This window comes from Myxocyprinus asiaticus, chromosome 20, assembly GCF_019703515.2.
Source record: "Myxocyprinus asiaticus isolate MX2 ecotype Aquarium Trade chromosome 20, UBuf_Myxa_2, whole genome shotgun sequence".
Lineage (NCBI taxonomy): Eukaryota > Metazoa > Chordata > Actinopteri > Cypriniformes > Catostomidae > Myxocyprinus > Myxocyprinus asiaticus.
In genome coordinates this window covers 40,154,079-40,174,095 of record NC_059363.1, presented here as the reverse complement: position 1 = coordinate 40,174,095, position 20,017 = coordinate 40,154,079, and the positions used below count along the sequence as shown (strand labels likewise).

The 20,017-nt window shown below is 39.3% G+C and overlaps 2 protein-coding genes across 2 annotated transcripts in view; both read left to right on the top strand.

Annotated features, from left to right (window-relative positions):
- Positions 1–20,017, top strand: part of LOC127411120 (uncharacterized) — a 418,430-nt gene that overhangs the window by 257,340 nt on the left and 141,073 nt on the right. The gene's annotated exons all lie outside the window — the stretch shown is intronic.
- gnmt (glycine N-methyltransferase) lies at positions 1,806–9,820 on the top strand. The gene is made up of 6 exons (XM_051646296.1): positions 1,806–2,157; positions 7,867–7,994; positions 8,111–8,224; positions 8,339–8,481; positions 9,065–9,189; positions 9,501–9,820. Exons 1-6 carry the CDS (start codon positions 1,952–1,954, stop codon positions 9,670–9,672), a joined length of 888 nt encoding a protein of 295 aa, XP_051502256.1. The 5' UTR covers positions 1,806–1,951; the 3' UTR covers positions 9,673–9,820.

Here is a 20,017-nt window from a genome sequence, read left to right as displayed (position 1 = left end):
GCTTTATAACCTTGTTTTGGTGCATGGTCTAAAGTTGGCCCAAAGGTTTATTTATATGAAGTTAATATTTTATTTATTCAAGACTAGTAATGTCTGGTTAAATATGAGCGTGGCCCACAGATGAGATAAAGACAGAATTTCTTTGTCACACTTTTCAGTATCTTATAAATGGTTTTATCATCTCTTCTATTCTCAATATATCAGATACCTGATCTGCTGAAAAGCAGTGTGGATAATATAATGCGCCCCTATGAAACAACATTTCCCTTTTCACTTGTCATTGGCTAGAGAGAGTTCATTACAATAGCATTGTCGTCATATAAATTTTGTTAATTGTGTGTTTAAAAATAACATGCTTGATATCCTAAATTAACATTATGTGCCTTACTAGAGTCCATAATTAATAGAAACATTTTATTTCATTTAAGTAACTCCAAAAATAAAATTCTGGGGAACAATATTAGTATTTGGTTATTAGTATTAAAGTATTAGTTTGAAAGAGTTTTGTAAAGCAAATCCTTGGTCATCTCTTGGTCATGTTGGTTCGTCTAAGAAGTTATTTAAACTACCTACATTAAATTCTAATTAAATAGCTTAAAGAGAAAGCTAGCAAACTTTATCTGATTGACAAAGTTTTTGGATTGACTGATTCCATGAATAGTCAATGTAAAGTAGTCAGTGAAAACCAACTGTTGAACATGGAAAGTGTGGCCAGCTACTTTTTTTTTCTTTTCTACTGAATCAGTGCTCATACTGGTGTCAATGAGTACGAGAGGGGTGAAGGGGTAGAAACAGATTATCTGTTCAAGAATGTTCAAGTCAATGCCAGAAGTTTAGTGCTGAGTCCAGACTTTGTCTATGCTGCAACTGAACAGAACAGAACTGAACTTGCAAGAGACATTAGATAAATTTAAGGACGTTTCATAGCTTTTCCCCAGATATATAGTCATAACTTGTTTAACATGACTCAGCAAAATCATGTAATTTTCTTTTTTTTTTTTAAGTAGACAGAATCGTAATTTCTCTGACTAATTATATAATGGCAAACACTCCAGTCAGTGTTTATTTTGTCACACAATAACACATAATAGCAGTGATGATTCGGCAAACAGGAATACAGATATGTTGAAACAAAGTTACTAAGGGAAATGAACTACCTTTGACTATTAGGCATACATCAAAATGACAAGTGTTACATAACCTGTTATGGTCCAATGTTTTATCTGAAAGGAAAAAAAAATTACAAATGAAAACTATATATATGACTAAACTAGGTCTGATTTTGGAGAGCTTTCATAAACAGTGCTTACACATTCATCTGGCAGACATTTTAATCTAAAGCAATGTATGCACTGTTATACATATGATTACAATGTATTCAAGGTATACATTTTATCAGTATCCTTCATCACTCCTTTGTCAGTTCCTTGGGAATCAAACCGACTGGTAACAATTAGCGCTTTGCTCTACCTGTTGAGCTACAAGAACTCATCGAAAAACACAGCAATAAAATGGTCTATAGGTTTCAACCATACAATTTCAAAGACAGAAAAGGTCATTAACAATTATTTAATTAATTTAGAAAATGTCATGTGGAGTTCAACCTGAGGTTAAATATAATTAAATATAATTTTGAAGATGTCATATATGATCATTTCAATCACATTTTGCAGCCATGTAATCATGACACTAAGGAAAAATCTGATGAAATTCAGGTCAGGGTGTGTTTTTCAGACGTCACACGTCACGATTAATGAAAATGTAGGCGTGAGTGTATACGCTCATTCGATTGGTCAAAAGTTTCACTTTTAACACGGACGTTATATAAATCTCCATACGGACGTTGCAAGTATGAGCAGAAACCAAAACAGTCGAGGACAAAAATCACAGAGTAGTTTGTTTCATATCAGGTAGACGAGAAGATTTACATAACGTGGTGTTATATTTCAGCATGGTGGACAGTGTTTACCGCACACGCTCTCTTGGTGTGGCTGCAGTCGGTCTTCCTGATCAATATGCCGATGGGAAAGCAGCGAAAGTGTGGCAGTTGTACATCGGTGACACTCGGAGCAGGACAGAGGAGTATAAGAGCTGGGTGCTGTCCCTGCTCAGAAAACACGGGGTTCAGATGGTGCTGGATGTTGCCTGTGGCACAGGGTATGACTTCTATATAAAATAATAGAATAATAATAATAATAATAATACAAAATAAAAACATGTAGGATGTGTTGTCTCTCTATGAATAAAGGCCGACCGGAGATGATAATGTCAGTGTTGTTTACAGGCACACTCAGCTACATGCTGGTTTATTTTAACAGCTTTCTTACAAGGATTTCCATTACATCTTTAAAACTATTTGATTAGTTATTAGACAATACCATAGTTGTACTATAGTTACTACTATAGTTATTACAATAATACTGCGTTGACTTGGCATTTGCCACCACTGTCATAAAGAAAGAAAGAAAGAAAGAAAGAAAGAAAGAACGACGTTTTACAGACCTACAGCACAACTCACCATGTCTGTCTTGCTGTAGGTCTGTACACAGTATTTGGCCTTAGGGACAGAGATAAATTCACTCTGGTGGACTGTTGCTGTATGCTTTACTTAGTATTAACTCTACATCGCACTAATCTCGGCCACGGGGTTTGGCATTGAATCCCTTTGAGGCCGAATGCCATTTTGACAGTGTAGCACAAAAGCCGAGTTGCAGTCAGAGAATAGATGATGCTTTTGTTTTGTTACTGGCAGCAGGTTTGTTTTTTGTTTTTTCTTAGCTTTGTTGGATCAGAGCCTTTCTTTACATGCTGGACTGACATAAACGACTTTGCCATAAATGCATAGAATGATGATTCTAAAGCCGCCTTTTCACTGCATCCTACAGATGATAGACCGGAAGTCCTTCATTTCCAATGGAGAGTCGCACGGGGGATGCTTGAGGTTCCGACTGTCTCCGGATGCGACATTTTCGGATCCAATTTGAGCCTGCGTTAAAATATTTCAACTCGTGCGACTAGACAGGAGCCTATGCGACCGCCCGACCGGAAGTGATGTATTCATACAAAACTATCGAAGTGAGCAATATCAATTGATTTTGTCCTAAACTTTTTTCTAAACTCCTGCTACTTCTGTATTTTGGACAATTAATTATGTAGAAGACAGAAATTATTGTTTACATTGAATATTCATAAAAAGCTTTTGTAATTACAGTAAATGCGTGATTAAATGTGTAGGCCTACATGTGTCATTTATTTCTGCACATGCAAAACCTACATATTTAAAATCACATCTATGTATTTCTGATTCATATTTGCTGAATTAGGGTTGTTGTTACTGTTAATTATCATAATATTAACTATAAAACAGTAATAATAATAAATTATTCTATTAATAATAAATAAGTGAATATTAATCCTGAATTTTATCTGCTCAACAAAATCACACACAGTAGGCCTAATGTCATTCTGAGGTAAACTGTTGGTAGCTTCTTCAGTTAACAAAATACATTGCGAGCAAAATGACAATTAATCGCAACTGCCACTAGGGGGAGAAATACGACTGTCGTATGCGAATGTCGGAGACAGTGAAAAGGCGGCTTAATACAGGACACTGGCTGAAGACTTACAAATTTATATTTGTTGACAAATATATACAATTTATTTCTAATTTCTATTAGTTTTAGTCAACAGACAGAAAGAGTAATCTTCTAAGGGTGGATCTTTTTCTGAACATTCATTCAGATGTCGATTAGTGTCCTTTACATTAAAGCTGTAATTTCTGCGCCACTATCGTCACCAAACAGAATTTCAAAAATAATGATTTTTTTCTCCATTTTAAACATCTTTCCCAAAAATACTACCCTGTCTTCTATTAGTAACGAACAGATAGTCCCGTCCGAAACTGATGGCAATGGTTAAAGGGTTAGTTCACCCAAAAATGAAAAATCTCTCATCATTTACTCACCCTCATGCCATCCTAGGTGTGTATGACTTCCTTTCTTCTGCTGGACACATTTGAAGAAAAATATTTTAGATCAGTAGGTCCTGAAAATGCAGGTGGATGGTGATCCGACATTTGAAGCTCCAAAAATCACAGCCAGTCAGCGTAAACATAATCCACAGGACTTCAGCAATTAAATTAATGTCTTCTAAAGTGACACAATCGCTTTTGGTGCAAAAAAAAATCAATATCTAGTACTTTTGAACTATAATGGATCACTTCAAGTCAGCGGCAGTATGCACGTGTGACATAATTGCGATGGCACGATCACGCGAGAACTGACACACGTGTGACACATCCAGATGAGCAGTGCTGTTTACAACTGAGAGGAAGAATGCTGTACAGAAGCTTCGTTGGTTTTGGTTTAGATCTGTATTTGTATCTGATTGTTTACTCACAATGGCACGTTTGTGTGCTTATCCTGGATGTCTCAACCAAGAGAAAAACTTGAGATTAGGTACGTGAAATTCCAACGCCAATATGTCACATGAGAGACCACGTGGACTCGGCGTTCTGCTGACTGGAAGCGATTGTTTATAGTTTATAACTATTTATAGCTTAAATATTGATCTTTTTCACACCAAAAGTGATCGTTTCGCTTTAGAAGACAGCAGTTTAACCACTGGAGTAGTGGATGACGTTTTTGCTGACTGTCTGTGATTTGGAGCTTCAAAAGTCGGATCACCATCAACTTGCATTTTAAGGACCTACAGAGCTAAGATATTTTTTCTGCTTTTCTTCAAATGTGTTCTGCTGAAGAAAAAAGTCATATACATCTGTGATGGCATGAGGGTGAGTAAACGATTAGAGAATTTTCATTTTGGGTGAACTATCCCTTTAAGCCAAGTTGCTGTGTCAGTATGGCCGGTGTTGTGTCGAAGTCTGTTTCCCCATCGGATTCTGTTTCACACTAGCCCCGCCCAAGTCCTAAAGGCGAAGGAAGCGCGCATTCTCAAAAAGCTCGCCCCGAGATGCTGTGCTCGTACCACTGAGGTACTACGGAGTGCACTAAGGCTCAAAACTAAAGTTTTGAACGAGTTTTATCAGTAGAATGTTGTATTCTAGAAGTGAAAGGCAAATTTCATGACTCTCTAGTTATATTCTGAAAATGGGGTAACAGAACCTATGTTTGTTGCATTTTTTATGTCTTCATGAACACAACCACCTACTGTTATTTCTATCAATAAATATTATTATATTTGTGAGAGTTTTCATTTTGAATGTTGTAGACTTTTGGAATAAATGTGTGCTCACTCACGTAACTGTGATTTTATAGGATAAATATGCGACCATATTTCTTTTTTCCTTAGCCCAGCTTTTTTTTTTTTTCTCTTTTTTTTTTAGAAATGCAATTGCGTGGTTTGGCCACGAGAGCTCCGTTGTCCACTTTAGTTCAGATGTTTAGAGTAAACTAAATCTGATGGTTTTCTGTCCCAACAAGTACACTTTCACCACAATTTACTGAAGAAAGATCAAAACAAATTGTAGATAAAAAAATAACATCACACAAATTTTTAGGTTTTAGCTTTGTCTTAAAACCACCCCCATTATAGCAGGGGGAACGCATCCTGACAGCTGAGAACGTTACTGTCAGATACTGTTCCCCCTGTGTTCAATAAGAAAGCTCGTACATGTGTCAAATTCATACTGTTGACTTGTTTCCCCACAACAGATAAGTCCTGTGATTTGTAGCCTTCTATACCTACATTTGTCCATTATAGGAGGGGGATAGCATCCTGACAACTGGTCAGATACTGTTCCCCCTGTGTTTAATAAGAAAGAAAGCTCATACAAGCATTACATGGAATACTTTAATACCATTAAAAAAAAAAAAAATTGTGCATACTTACCTTTTAGAATATACAATACAGTTCACTTTAGTTGAAACCAGCACGGTAGCAGCTTGCTTTGCTGTTTAAATGTTTTTCACAAAAGATATAGATGGTGATAATTTGTAATATATCACTACAAATTTCAGTAAATACAAAACTAAATGTCTAAATGGACAATATTTAACACATTAACAAAAAATTAAGAAAACAATATACCATTTAAAATGTGAGAATTAAAGAAATATTACAAATAATATATATGTATGGAAAAATCTAAGTAATTCAAAACAAACATTCAAAATCAATGAAAAACAAACAATATCAATCTCAAAATTACAGGTATGTAAAAAACATTAAACTTTATACATTTTTGGTTTGTTTTTGGTCTTTTAGTTCCTTCCTTATGTCTCACTGAGATTCAGCATGCTACACACAGAAATTTCTCCTCTATCTTTGGCCTTCCTACACACATATTTCACAGGTATCACAAGATATCTGTAGTGCAATAACATTTTAACAATTGCGTTATAATGTAAACATCAATGTTAATTCCTTAATCCAATATTAGTTTGAGGAATAATAGTGTTTTTTTAAAGCCAGTGCTTCAGCGCTTGCCACTTGGGGAGACTGTTTACTTTCAGCCAATGAACTAAATGTAAACAAAATAAATAAAAAGCTGGGCTAAGGGGGAAAAAGGAGAAATATGATCAATATGTCCAGGTATTGTGCCTTGTGAGAGTGGTCGCATATTTAGCCTATAAAATCATAGTTATGCGAGTAAGAACACATTTATTCCAAAAGTCTACAATATTCAAAATGAAAACTCACAAATATAATATTATATATTGATAGAAATAACAGTAGGTAGTTGTGTTCATAAAGACATAAAAAATGCAACAAACATACGTTCTGTTACCCCATTTTCAAAATATAACTACACAGTCATGAAATTTGCCTTTCACTTCTAGAGTACAACATTCTACTGATAAAACTGCCTTAGCGCACTCCATAGTACCTCAGTGGTACGAGCACAGCATATAGGGGGCAAGCTTTTTGAGAACGCGCGCTTCCTTCGCCTTTTGGACGGGGGCGGGGCTGGGGGAAACAGAATCCAACGGGGAAACAGACTTCGACACAACACCGGAACGCTCAATAAACAGCAATGCTAGATAGTGCCACAGTGTATACATACTTTTTGGGGAAATCAGCCTTCAAATGACTTGCTTTTAGTTGTCTCTGCATATTAAGCTGGGATAGGATAAAGTATTTTGACAGTGAGTATGTTTAAATGCACACCAATATGCTGATAAGTACCAAAAATCAACTTATTTAAAAAATCAGACTAAGCAAGTCGGTAAATAATCGGTTATTCTCTGCTTTTGACATCAAATTATAAATTGGACAAGCCGGTAAGTACGCTGGTAAAGGTGTTTACATGCAGAGCAAAAATCAGAGTAATGGACACTGATAAACATTTTGTCAGCATTAACTGTTTACACTGTTGCATTGTAAACATGCTTTGTTGGTACAGCATAAGGAGGTGATTGTAGGTCACACCCCTTCTAAAATTAGGGCCTACTCATGGTGCGGATGTTACAAATAGATAATACGGTACATGATCCACTGAAACTTTGCTCCCAGCCAATGAAACACTTGCACACTAACCTGCACTAATAATATCTTCTACTGCTGCTGGACAGTGGCATGTAGCAGCTATTCACAGGGCAATGTCTGGACAGAGGATTGCTGACTCAGCATAATCTATGATTAACCTATGAATGGCTTACTTATAGTTGTCTCTGTATATTAAGATGGTATTGGAGAAAGTATTTTAACACTGAAAAAGTTACATACTTCAACTTTTAGTAATTATGGCCACATTGGAGCATTGCTTTACAATATGTAGGATACTTATGCAACTAAGTTTGGAAATAAATAATGAATGATGATTGAGGTGCCAGAAAATCATGACATATTTGTTTGTCAATACCACCAGGAGAGTCCACTTTACAAAGTTTTTTTTTTTTTTTCAAGGGTGGATTCCATCATGTTAGTGGAGGAGGGATTCAATGTGGTTAGTGTGGATGCCAGTGACAAAATGCTCAAATATGCTCTTAAAAAGAGATGGGAGAGAAGAAAAGAGCCATCCTTTGATAACTGGGGTAAGTAAAGATCCTTGTTTTGATGTTTATTGATGGTATAGAATCTGTAAACATCACTGTTACAGTACATGAGAATCAATTAAATGTTTCTGCGTGGTCTGATCATTTCCCTTCAGTAATTGAGGAGGCCAACTGGCTTACATTACCAGAAGATGTTCAGAAACCTGGAGATGGTTTTGATGCAGTTATCTGCTTGGGGAACTCATTTGCTCATTTACCAGACTTCAAAGGTAAGAATATCAAAGCAAATTAGTTTCAGTTTTTACCTAATTTCTTTTTCTTTTCTTTTTTTTTTACTTTAACTATTGACTGACCTCTTTCAACTGCATACCTATATCTCAAAGGGGACCAGAGTGATCAGAAGCTTGCCTTGCAAAACATAGCCAGCATGGTGAAACCCAGTGGTATCCTGATCATTGACCACCGTAACTATGACTACATCCTTGAGACTGGCCGAGCGCCCCAAGGAAAGAATATTTACTATAAGGTATAAACCCAAATGTATTATATATTTACTTGAGGCTACATTGCCTTAAGGAGCAGAGACATCATGGTCCTTTATCTCCATTGTCATGTATAGCCAGTTCACTTACTTTTTGTCTAAAGGTCATGCAGCAACATGTCTTGTTTTCCTCAAGTATTTCACATCAGGGCTTGTCTTAGTCCTCTCAGTACATTTATTTAATTTCATTGCACAAACTTCAACAAAGATCTTCCCCTACATTCAGTGCAGAAAACATGAAAAAAGAGTGCAGATTCCCTTTGGGCCTACTGATAATTATTTTGTTAGCATTAGCTGCATTAACATAAATAGAATATGGTAAAATCGTGTATTAGTAGACACAGCACTAATTAGATTACATTACATCAGCAAAACATGCCAGTAGAATGCAACACTCTTTTAAATATAAGTTACAACTAATAATTGTGGCATGTTAGAATGTGCATTTTCCATTGACTATAAGTTATATTTTTTTCTATAGTCTATCATTTTTCTACAGTTTTGCATGTGAAAGTGAAACATTTCTGTTGTATTTTGAGTCTCATACACGTAATATTGTGACCTTCAGAGTGACCTGAAACAGGACATCTCCACCTCGGTGCTATGGGTTAATAGCAAACCTAACATGATCACACTGGACTACACCCTGGTACTGCCCCAGCCAGAGGGCATTCAGACTCTGCCTGAGACAAGGTACTCTGACCAGAGCTTCCAGCTGGGTCAGTTTTTGGGTGGTTGTAAACTTGCAAGGAAATCACATCCTGTGGGCATTTTTTGTAACACTCGAATTTATCTACATAAACAAGATGCATTTTCGATGTACATGCAAATTAATATATAGTTTCTATTTGGGTAACTATGGTTTTAAATGTTGCACACCTACACCAGTTTCCTGAACAGGTCTTTCAATACCTCAACACATGACTTTTTTTTTTCAAACGGAATCAGTATGTATCAGGAGTTGGTTATACATGTTCTTAAGATGATTTCTTTCTGTCTTGTAGTAAATTCCGGCTGTCATACTACCCCCACCGTCTGGAGAGTTTTAAGGAGATTTTAAGAGGATCATTTTTTGGAAAATGCAAACACAGTGTATATGGTGACTTCAAGGAGTACACTCCAGGGCAAGAAGAGGTGCCCTGTTATTTCATCCATGTTGTTCAAAAGACTGCTTGAGGCCACACATTTTCTGTAATTTCCCCTTCACATGGAAATTATGTTTTCTTGTACTCTGCTCACATATTTGCTGTTGTCTCGTTTGTTTAAACGTTAATCAAAAGAAAGAACCAAAGTGCAAGATGCAAATATCTGCACCCTTTGACTCTGACTGGTGCCTGAAAATAATGACACATCTAGAGGCAGCCCTTACTGCTTAGCTGTCATGCTTTGAAAGTGATTTTAAGTTTCATACACATCTTTGTGACTCATTTGAACTGATAAGAGGCCTGCATACTCAAAAAGTTCCATTCATTATTATTAAGTGCTTCACTTAACTAAAATGAAAAATCACTTTTCATTTTGTTTCATTCTCATTTTTGTCATTCTAAGTACGTGAATGGTGTTGAAACCCTTCAATGAAAAGAAATGCACCACTTCTTGCATTGTTTTGACTTCCAGATTTTGAATGTTTCTACAGGAGCTACCTCTTGTCCAAATGTAGAACCACTTTACTAGCCAACAGCCTTTACATATATATACACACATTTTTATTTTTATTTTTTACAGCTTGCACTGAAAATTGTTCAGCAAATTATTTGGAAATGAGGCCTTGATAAACCAAAAATTACTCACTGTCTCCATCTGTTGGCCAGTAATACTCGTTCGCTTAAGTAAAACTTTCCTTTCCAAGTACATTTATATTTTGCTCAAAAGAGCATTGCTCAGTTGTTAAGTTCAAATGTTGTTTTGATTTTGACATATTACAAAAAATAAATAACTTACATAAAGTCTTGGTCCTTTTTATTTTAATATCAAGTCAGAAATAACAATTATTTCTTCTAATTCTTCAAATTATTTAAATGAATTATTTTTAAAAAGTTGCAAATAATATAGTGGAAAAAAAGGATATGCCTTGTGTTCTGAAATTTTCGGTTGCGCTGGGCGGAGTATACATGAATATTAATGAGTCTCCTGTTTCGTTATGGCCCAGACACACCAAACCGGCATCAGAGAACTAGCGGCGAAAAAAGCCAAGAGGGTCAGAATTAATGTGTTTTGTATCTTCGTATTAAGCTTTGGAATGCCGTTTTCTAAACGCCGTGAGGCGTTAAGTAAACGGCGTTAAGCGTTAAGGAAACGCCACACGCCGTCTGGTGTTAACTTAGCGCCTCACATAACGTAATTAGCAAATTCATTTGCTCAGCTACATAACTCCTCTCTCGTGTTTGAGGTATCTACGGCAAGTCGGAGGATTCAAATAATTAAAGGCAGCGAGGAACTTTGTTTCACATTGCAAACGCACATTAAATGACTGCCCCCGACTTTTGTTGTCAGATAATCCAGGACCTGATGTCCTTCTGTCATCATCATGTAGGTAAGGATTTTGTCTCTCCTGTCCAAAACTATTTATTCAACTACTCACATGTAATTTGACTCCAGGTTTAAGTTCCGGTTTAACAGCTAGGTGGCTAATTAAGATGGCTGTTGGTTATCACAAACTTTGCAAGCTAACTAAAATAAATTCTTTCAAAAAGCGTGGAAAAAAAAAAATGTTTTTCCAAACTCCTGACAAGTTGTGTGTATTGCAAGTATTGGAAAAGCATTGATGTACTCCTTCTCATAAATATTTTCAGAATTGAAACCATGCATAGGAGCCTGGAGTGGGGAAGGGGGATGCTCATAAATGCTCAGGCTGCAAATGAAATAAACCATGGGATAACAGAGTTTATTCAGATGGTTAGGAATTTAGACATGAAGGGAAATTACATCACACTGAAATGAAACTCAAAGATTAAAAATAAAACGCTTTTCTTGTTGAGGTTGTTCTGAATAGTAATTATTTAGACAATCATAATATCATTCAAAAATCATCCAGTTCATGGAATAATTGTTTAGTTTGCTTTGCTACTTACTCAATAGTCTAAAACAAAGCATGACATAATAATATTTCTTCAGACGGAGCTGGGTTTCGACCGCCATTGATTAGTATTGGATCACAAGGTGCACCATCTTATGCCATTACTCACAGTCAGCTGTCATTTCTGAGGTCTTGCAGTTTTACAGTACCACAGATAGCAGATATTCTCCACACATCTTTATCCACTATCAAAAGATGATAAAGGGAAGTTGTGATTGTATTACATACACTGCAAAAAGTGGTAACCTGCAATGTGTACTGAGTTTAATAAAACAAATACATTTTAATTTTACTACATGCACACAACAGCTAGCTCACTGTTGTATCAGACAGCAAAACCAAAAGAATTATTGAATGTACATTGGATTACTCATTTTAATTTTATGTGATGCAAAAACTAAATATTCAAGCGTGTGAATCAGATTAGAGGACCGGAACTAGCTGTTGTATAAATGTTTGTTTTTTAACGGACAAAAAAAAAAAAAAACTAAAATGTGCGCATGTAGTAAAATGAAAATGTTTTATTAAACTCAAAAATATGACTTAACATCACTGTATCAGCCTCAATACAGTAAACATTGCAGGTTACCACTTTTTACAGTGTAATACAATCACAACATACCTTTATCATCTTTTGATTGTGGATAAAGATGTGTGGAGAATATTTGCCATGTGTGGTACTGTAAAACTTCAAGACCTCAGAAATGACAGCTGACTCCGGGTAATGGTATACGATGGTGCACCTTGTGATCCACTACTAATCAATGGCGGTCGATACCCAGATCCGTCTGAAAAATATTATTATGCCATTCTTTGTTTTAGATTGTAAGTAAGTAGCAAAGCAAACTAAACAATTATTCCATGAACTGAATGATTTTTGAACGATGTGATTGTCACAATAATTACTGTTCAGAACAACCTCAACAAGAAAAGCATTTTATTTTTAATCTTTGAATGAGTTTCATTTCAGTGTGATGTCATTTCCCTTCATGTGTTCTCCTGTCTAAATTCCAAACCATCTGAATAAATTCTGTTATCCCATGGATTATTTCTTCTGCAGACTGAGCATTTCTAAGCCTGCCCCTTGCCCACTCCAGACTCCTATGCATGGTTTCAATTCTGAAAATGTAAATATAATGTAAAAAAAGTTATGAGAATGAGTACATCAGTGCTTTTCTAATACTTGCAACACACACAACTTTTCAGGAGTTTGGAATCAATAAGAATGTTATTTTTTTCCACGTTTTTGAAAGAATTTAATACTTTAGTTAGCTTGCAAAGTTCGTGAAAAACAATAGCCAGCTTAGTTAGCCACCTAGCTGTTAAACCTTAACACAAACCCTGAGTCAAATTCCGTATGAGCAGTTGAATAAATAGTTTTGGACAGAGACAATCCTTACCTACATAATGATGACAGAAGGACATCAGGTCCTGGATTATCTGACAACAAAAGTCGGGTGCAGTCATTTAATGTGCGTTTGCAATGTGAAACAAAGTTCCTCGTTGCCTTTTAATTAGTTGAATCCTCAGACCTTGCCGTAGATATCTCAAACACGAGAGGAGTTATGTAGATGAGCAAATTAATTGGCTAATTAAGTTATGTGAGGTGCTAAGTTAACACCAGACGGCGTGTGGTGTTTACTAAACACGTGACGGCGTACGGCGTTTACTTAATGCCTCACAGCGTTTAGAAAACGGCATTTCAAAGCTTAATACGGTGATACAAAACACATGAATTTTGACCCTCTTGGCTGTCCATAGTTGCCTGCGTCTGGGCCAAAAAGTTGCTCTTGAACACACCGCAAAGACTAAACGTTCTGCGCCTGCGTGAGAGGAAATAACTATCCATTCCAGCAGGTGGCATTAGTCTGTATTCGCATAGACATATATATATATATATATCAGTACATAGACGCCTCATTGGCCGCTTTGGCCCGTTGCTGTGATACGTCAACGCGTCTGCCATATTTGACCAGGCAAGACTACACTGTAAACAAATACAAGTAAACAGGGGAGCTGCGGCTTTTCTGGATAAAAAGCACAATAACGTTTACATTTCTCGACCGATTTCAATGGTTTATGCATTTTTTTCAATGGATCTGCATGGAGTACAAAAAAGTTCTGTCTCCAGTTACTTAGAATCTCGATAGTTAGTCTTGGAAAATTATTCACTGTCATCAGGAACTGTGAAAACTCAAGCTTGTCAAGCATAGATTTAGCTTATTTTTCTTGGTTAATAATTGTGGAGACTTGCCTAATATAATTTAATTTAATGTACATGAAATGTGAATAAAGTTTTTCATTGTGGAAATGGCTTTTTTTGTCTTCAACCCAATCATTTTAAATTTTCTTGTACTCCAGGTCAGAACACAGATCATTCACTATGAAATACTGAAAATAAATAAATAAATAAATAAATAAATAGTGCATCTGTATGTACAAATAATTGATCATCATTCAGAAAAATGGAACTCAATCGGCAAGTACAAATCAAATAGTGAGACACTGGCAGTCAGTCTGCTTTCTATATTTTTTATAGCAATAAAAGAAATTGTAGAATATACAGTCAATATAAAATAAAATAGTAAATAAAATAGTAGTGAATAGTACAATAATATTAGTATAATATAATACAGTAGTATAATAACAATAATAGATTGATAATAGCAAATAGTATATGCATAATTTTAACAAATAGTGAATAGTACAATAATATAATAGTATAATATAATAATAATAATAATAATAATAATAATAGCATAATAGACCATATAGTATATCCATCCATCAATCATCTATAATTGCTTATCCTTTGTAGGGTCGCGGGGGGCTAGAGCCGATCCCACCTGTACAAGTTATGCAATAAAACAGGGATGGGAGCTAAAATCCTTGGAACAAAACTGCTTTGCACAGCTTTTTTCTTGAGTTGCCACTCTGTAATTTAAGAGTGTTCAGTTTGGCAATGTGGTGCAGCCTTAGTTTGTGGAAGACAGACACAAATAATGACGAGAGCAAAAAATGATGGTTGTCAATTCCAAACTGTGTTTCCTGAATGTGCTCTCTGAGAAAAAAACACAAAAAAAACATCCTCTGAACCAATATCAGCTCGGACGCAGATACAGCATCTGTCACCAAGCTAGCACAACACACATCACAGGACGGCTTTCTCAAAATCTGTCGAACGACAAACCCTGATATGTACACAAGGCATTGTCCACAAGGCTACCAAAGCGGGTTGGCAGGTAGCTATGGCCACACACAATTGCAGAGATGTTAACAAAAGAGAATGGAAGCTCTTCAGTTTCTTCTATTGCTAAAGCAGAGGACATCTCAACATCAGATAGGGACACGGTCTCAACCTGTGCTGCCATGTTTCCTGAAGTGCTTGGAGAGACACTGCACCGGACCATGAGATGGCGGAAATGCCCTGGAACTGGCCTGCAGAAGGATTGTTATTCCAGCCACCTAAAAAACAACCACACAGAGACACACGACACTTAAAGGAATAGTTCACCCAAAAATGAAAATTTGCTGATAATGTACTCACCCTCAGGCCATCCAAGCTATATATGACTTTCTTCATCTGATGAAGATGAAGAGGGTGGGGCTGATGCCAAGATCAGTGAGCTTGGAGATCAGCTTGGATGGGATCACAGTATTGAAGGCAGAACTGAAATCAATGAATAGCATCCTGACATATGTGTTGTTTTTGTACAAGTGAGTCAGGGTGGAGTTAAGAGCTGAGGCGATAACATCCTCAGTTGACCTTTTGGGTTTGTAGGCGAACTGATATGGGTCCAGTGTTGGGGGCAGGCATGTTTTCAGGTGGGAGAGGACCAGCCTCTCAAAACACTTAGCGATGATGGGAGTAAGAGCGGCGTTGAGGGCCACTGCAGCAGCATGTTTTGGTACTGGTAAAAAACAGCAGGTGGGGACAATGGCCTGGGCCAAGGAGAGGTTGAAAATGTTGGTGAAGACATCAGCAGCTGTTCTGTGCAGGCCCTGAGCACTCAGCCAGGGATGCCATCAGGGCCAGCAGCTTTATGTGCATTCACTCTGCTCAGGGTGGAGCACACGTCACTGGTGGAAAATGTGAGCGGCAGATCATCAGGTGGGAGCTCAGCTTTTATGGGTGGTTCTGTGTTTCCACGATCAAAGCGAGCATAAAAGGTGTTCAGTTCCTCTGGGAGGGTGGCATTACTGGTTGGGGGGGTGCTGTTCACTGATTTGTAATCTTTGAGGGCATGGATGCCTGTCCACATACGTCGGGGGTAGTTATTCTTAAATTTGTCCTCAATCCGCAGTTAGATCTGAAAGCAGCATCACGTGCCTTCAGCAGGAGTTGGACTTCCTTGTTCATCCAGGGTTTCTGATTGGGGTATGTTTTAATTGTTTTATGGGTGGTTACCTTGTCGACACACCTGTTGATGTGTTGCAGAACAGAATTTGTGTAGGTATTAAAGTCCGCGTGTGAGTCCAGGTTGGCCTGAGAAGCAATCGCATTCCAGTCTGTGTTCTGGAACTCATGCTGTAGTGAAGAGTCTGCTCCTTCCAGCCACACTTTTACAGTCCTCACTGTGGGTTTCACACGTTTGATGATGGGGGTATATTTGGGGAGTATGAACAGGGATAAGTGATCAGATTGTCCAACATGGGGGAGGGGGTGGCTTTGTAGGCATCAGAGATGTTTGTATAAACATTATCAAGAGTGTTGTCTCCTCTTGTAGGGCAAGAAATATTTTGATAAAATTTGGGGAGTGCTGTCCTCAAATTGCCATGACTAAAATCCCCAGCAATGATAAAAGCTCCGTCCGGATGCGTTGTTTTCAATTTACAACAGAAGAGAGTTTCTTCATGGCTATCTTAGCATTAGCATCCAGGGGTAAATATAATGCAGAGATTATGGTAGATGTAAATTTATGGGGCAGGTAAAAGGGTCTGCACTTGATAAAGAGATACTCAATATCAGCAGAACAGTGGGATTTGGTAATAACAGCATCGGTGCACCAAGTTCTGTTTACATTGATGCAAATACCCCCACCTTTGCTTTTACCAGAGTCCACAGCTCTATAGATATTGCGCCCCTCTAGCTCAATCGCGCTGGTTGGAATGGTGCTATTGAGCCAAGTATCCTTGAAAACCATAACGTTGCAGTCCAAAAACATTCCCTGAGTAATTCAGAGCCGTAGTTCGTCAAGCTTATTTACTTTATGTACATTAGCGAAGAAGATGCTCGGTAGCACTGGGCGATGTGGGTTGAGTTTTAACTTAGCCCGCAGGTCACCCACTTACCCTGTCTTTGTTTATGCTCATGGCGCCAGCGACGGGCACTTCCTGTCGGACTGGCTGACTCACTTGAGTCCGGGGACCGGAGTAACTCTGGAGGTACCAGATGGCGGTCTAATGTTGTATCCACTGTGGTGTTTGTGCAGCGAAGTTTAATGTCCATTAGTGTGTGACAGCTGTATGAAGTTAATGTACTGTTGTGACGAACAACTGAGCTGAAAATAACTAGGTAAATAATAACTAATTTGCAAAAACTGGAGTTTACATTTACGAGAGAGAAAATTTTTTACTTTTAAGTGGCTCTTCAGCATGAAACTAATCTAACGGTGCAGTTTTCATGGTGTGTCGCCCAGTGTCAAGTTTCAACACATTCAAAATATGTATAGGATATTAAAATGAATAAATGTCTATTTTTCCAGCCTGTTGTATTAGTATTTATTTATCACCCCTTATTTATATTAGATACAGTTCTATAATAGTATATATTGTTATTTACACAGGGCAAATATACTATTTATTAAATCATCTTTTATTACGTATCGTATTTTAATAGGGATATAATTTATTACAGCTGACAGTTACGTGAACAAACAAGGTTTGAACATCAACCGTAACAAGATCAAATTGAAGTTCACGGCTTTTTAACACTTCTGTATACAAATTTGAAGGCTGTTTATTGGATAAATAAAGGTAAACGTCATATTATGTGATTACACATTACTTTATGGAGAGCTTAGGTGGTGCAACCAAATTAAGCACTGACTTAGTTTCAAACTAACTAGTAGTTACTAAGCCCTTAGTGTGAACTTTACGTCCTAACTTACGTGAGAACTTATGCACAGCTGGTGCAACCCTAACCCGGTCCAATATGGCGACGACGTTGACGTACGATCCAGTGGCCAATGAGGCATAATGTATTTATATGTCTATGTGTATTCGTCATTCAAAAAGGGAAACCGGAAGAGCTAGGACTGCAGCTATTCTAACCGTAAACAAAGCAGCGCTTGCTATCCATTTTCACACCAATCTCATTCACCACAGATGGTTGTCATAATGTTTTTCTGTAATGTCATATAGAGCTGGCCTCTGCTGAATCATGTTGACCAATTAGTCTTCAGTTTCTTCATTCCAGACGGCCATGTCATTCTGGATCGGCCAAAACATGCTCAATCGGCTGAAAAGCCGCAGACGGTGGTCCGACTATTCTAGTGCCAACGGTGCAGAACACAGCGAGGTTCAGTTAGTTTTTGTTCCCTATCTGTCTCTCACTCGACCTTGTGTTGATGTAGTGACACTAGGGGTCACCCTTGGGAGCCCCAAACACCTCTGATCTTTGAGAAAATGACAATAGGAATTGGCGAGTGGAATTTGCATGCCACTCCCCTGGACATACGGGTATAAAAGGAGCTGGCTCGCAACCACTCATTCAGATTTTCTCTTCGGAGCCGAACGGTTGTGTTCAGCAAGCTGAATCCTCTGCCATTCCATTCACCTCGAAAAGCTGTTGGATTTATGGCGCATTACAGTGGCTTCTCCTCCTCTTGCACCGGTGGAGTGCAGAGAACGCCCCTGGGCGCTTCAGCAGCTAAAAGAGTATATTCTTCCTACTGAAAGAGTATATTTTCCCTTCTAAAAGAGTGGCATTAACGGAGAGCGTCTTTTTAAAGATGACTTTCCGTTTGTGTGTATTTCCTGGTTGCGGTCGTTACCTCTCCGCTTCCGATGGCCACGATCGCGGTCTTACGTGCTTGGGTGCTGCCCACGCTGAGACAGCGTTCATGGACGGGTCATGTTCTCACAACGAGAGCGTGACCATGGCAACATTGCAGTCGTGTTTTTTTCCTTCCTTAGAGGAAAAAGCCACCCCAGTGTCTCCCCGCCTCAGTCCTTCTACCTACGGGTTTGAGGACGCGTCGGTTAGCACTAGGGGCGATTTGGGGACCCCAATGGGAGCCACTCCGCCGGGTAACTCCCCACAGACCTCCCATTCCCCAGTATGCTCCTTTGTCCTGCTGGGATGAAACTGCCAGCTCGTCTCAGGGCAAGTTTGTGATCTCGTTTCGGCACTCACGAAGTGGATGAGCTCTCGATTGCAGCATCAGAGAGTGGGCTGACGCTGAGGACTCCCACCTTTGGGTGCGGTCGCCCAGTCGCAGGCTGACACGCAGCTGGCAGCCATACTTGCCCAGGCAGCTGCGTGCGTCGGGCTGGAGTGGAACCCTCCACCACCCCCGAACCCTCGCAGCTTGACGATTGGTTCCTGGGCCTGGAGCACCGCTCATGGCCACGCCCCGCCCCAGTCCCTTTCTTCCCGGAGGTGCATGAGGAGCTCATGAGGAGCTCACAAGGTTGCCAGGGGGTACTTGGCGATTCCCCGGGTGGATAAGGCGGTTGCGGTGAACCTGTGGGGGGCTCCCGAGACACCCATCCAGCGCCTGTAGGTTTATGTCGTCTCTGGCGACTAAGGCCTGCGGTGCTGCTGGACAGGCCGCCTCCGCCCTGCACGCCATGGCTCTCCTGCAAGTGCACCTAGCCAAGGCGCTAAGAGAAATTCACAAAGGTAGTTCTGACCCGGGATTGATGCGGGAGCTGCGCTCGGCAACCGACCTCGCCCTCCGAGTGATGAAGGTCATGGTGTGAACTCTTGGGCAGGCGATGCCCGCCCTGGTGGTCCAAGAGCGCCACCTATGGCTCAGCTTGGTCAAGATGTGGGGAGCTGACAAGGTACAGTTCCTTGACACCCCGTCTCCCAGGTCAGCCTGTTTGGCGACACTGTCGAGGACTTTGCCCAGCAGTTCTCGGCAATGACTATTCAGGCTATTCAGCACATCCTGCCACGGTTCAAGATCCCACACCCCGTCTGCTCGTCGCCAAGGGTGTCCTCCTGCCGCAACAACACTGGCTCCACCGCAGCCCGCCCTGGCATGGAGCCACCCGCAGGAAGCAGACGCCATCCGTCTCACGGCCGGCTGCCAAGAACCCAAGGAAGGCTTCGAAGCGCCCCTAAGACGGGCGACTCAGGCACATGGAGACCTGCTGCAGGCCTAGAGATGGTAAGCAGACCACTCCATCCCCCGGTGGAGGGCTGGGAGGAGAATCCTTTGCCTTTTCTTTGATGCACCTCATGCCCGGCCACGGGTTCGGGGCTCCGCCCCACGC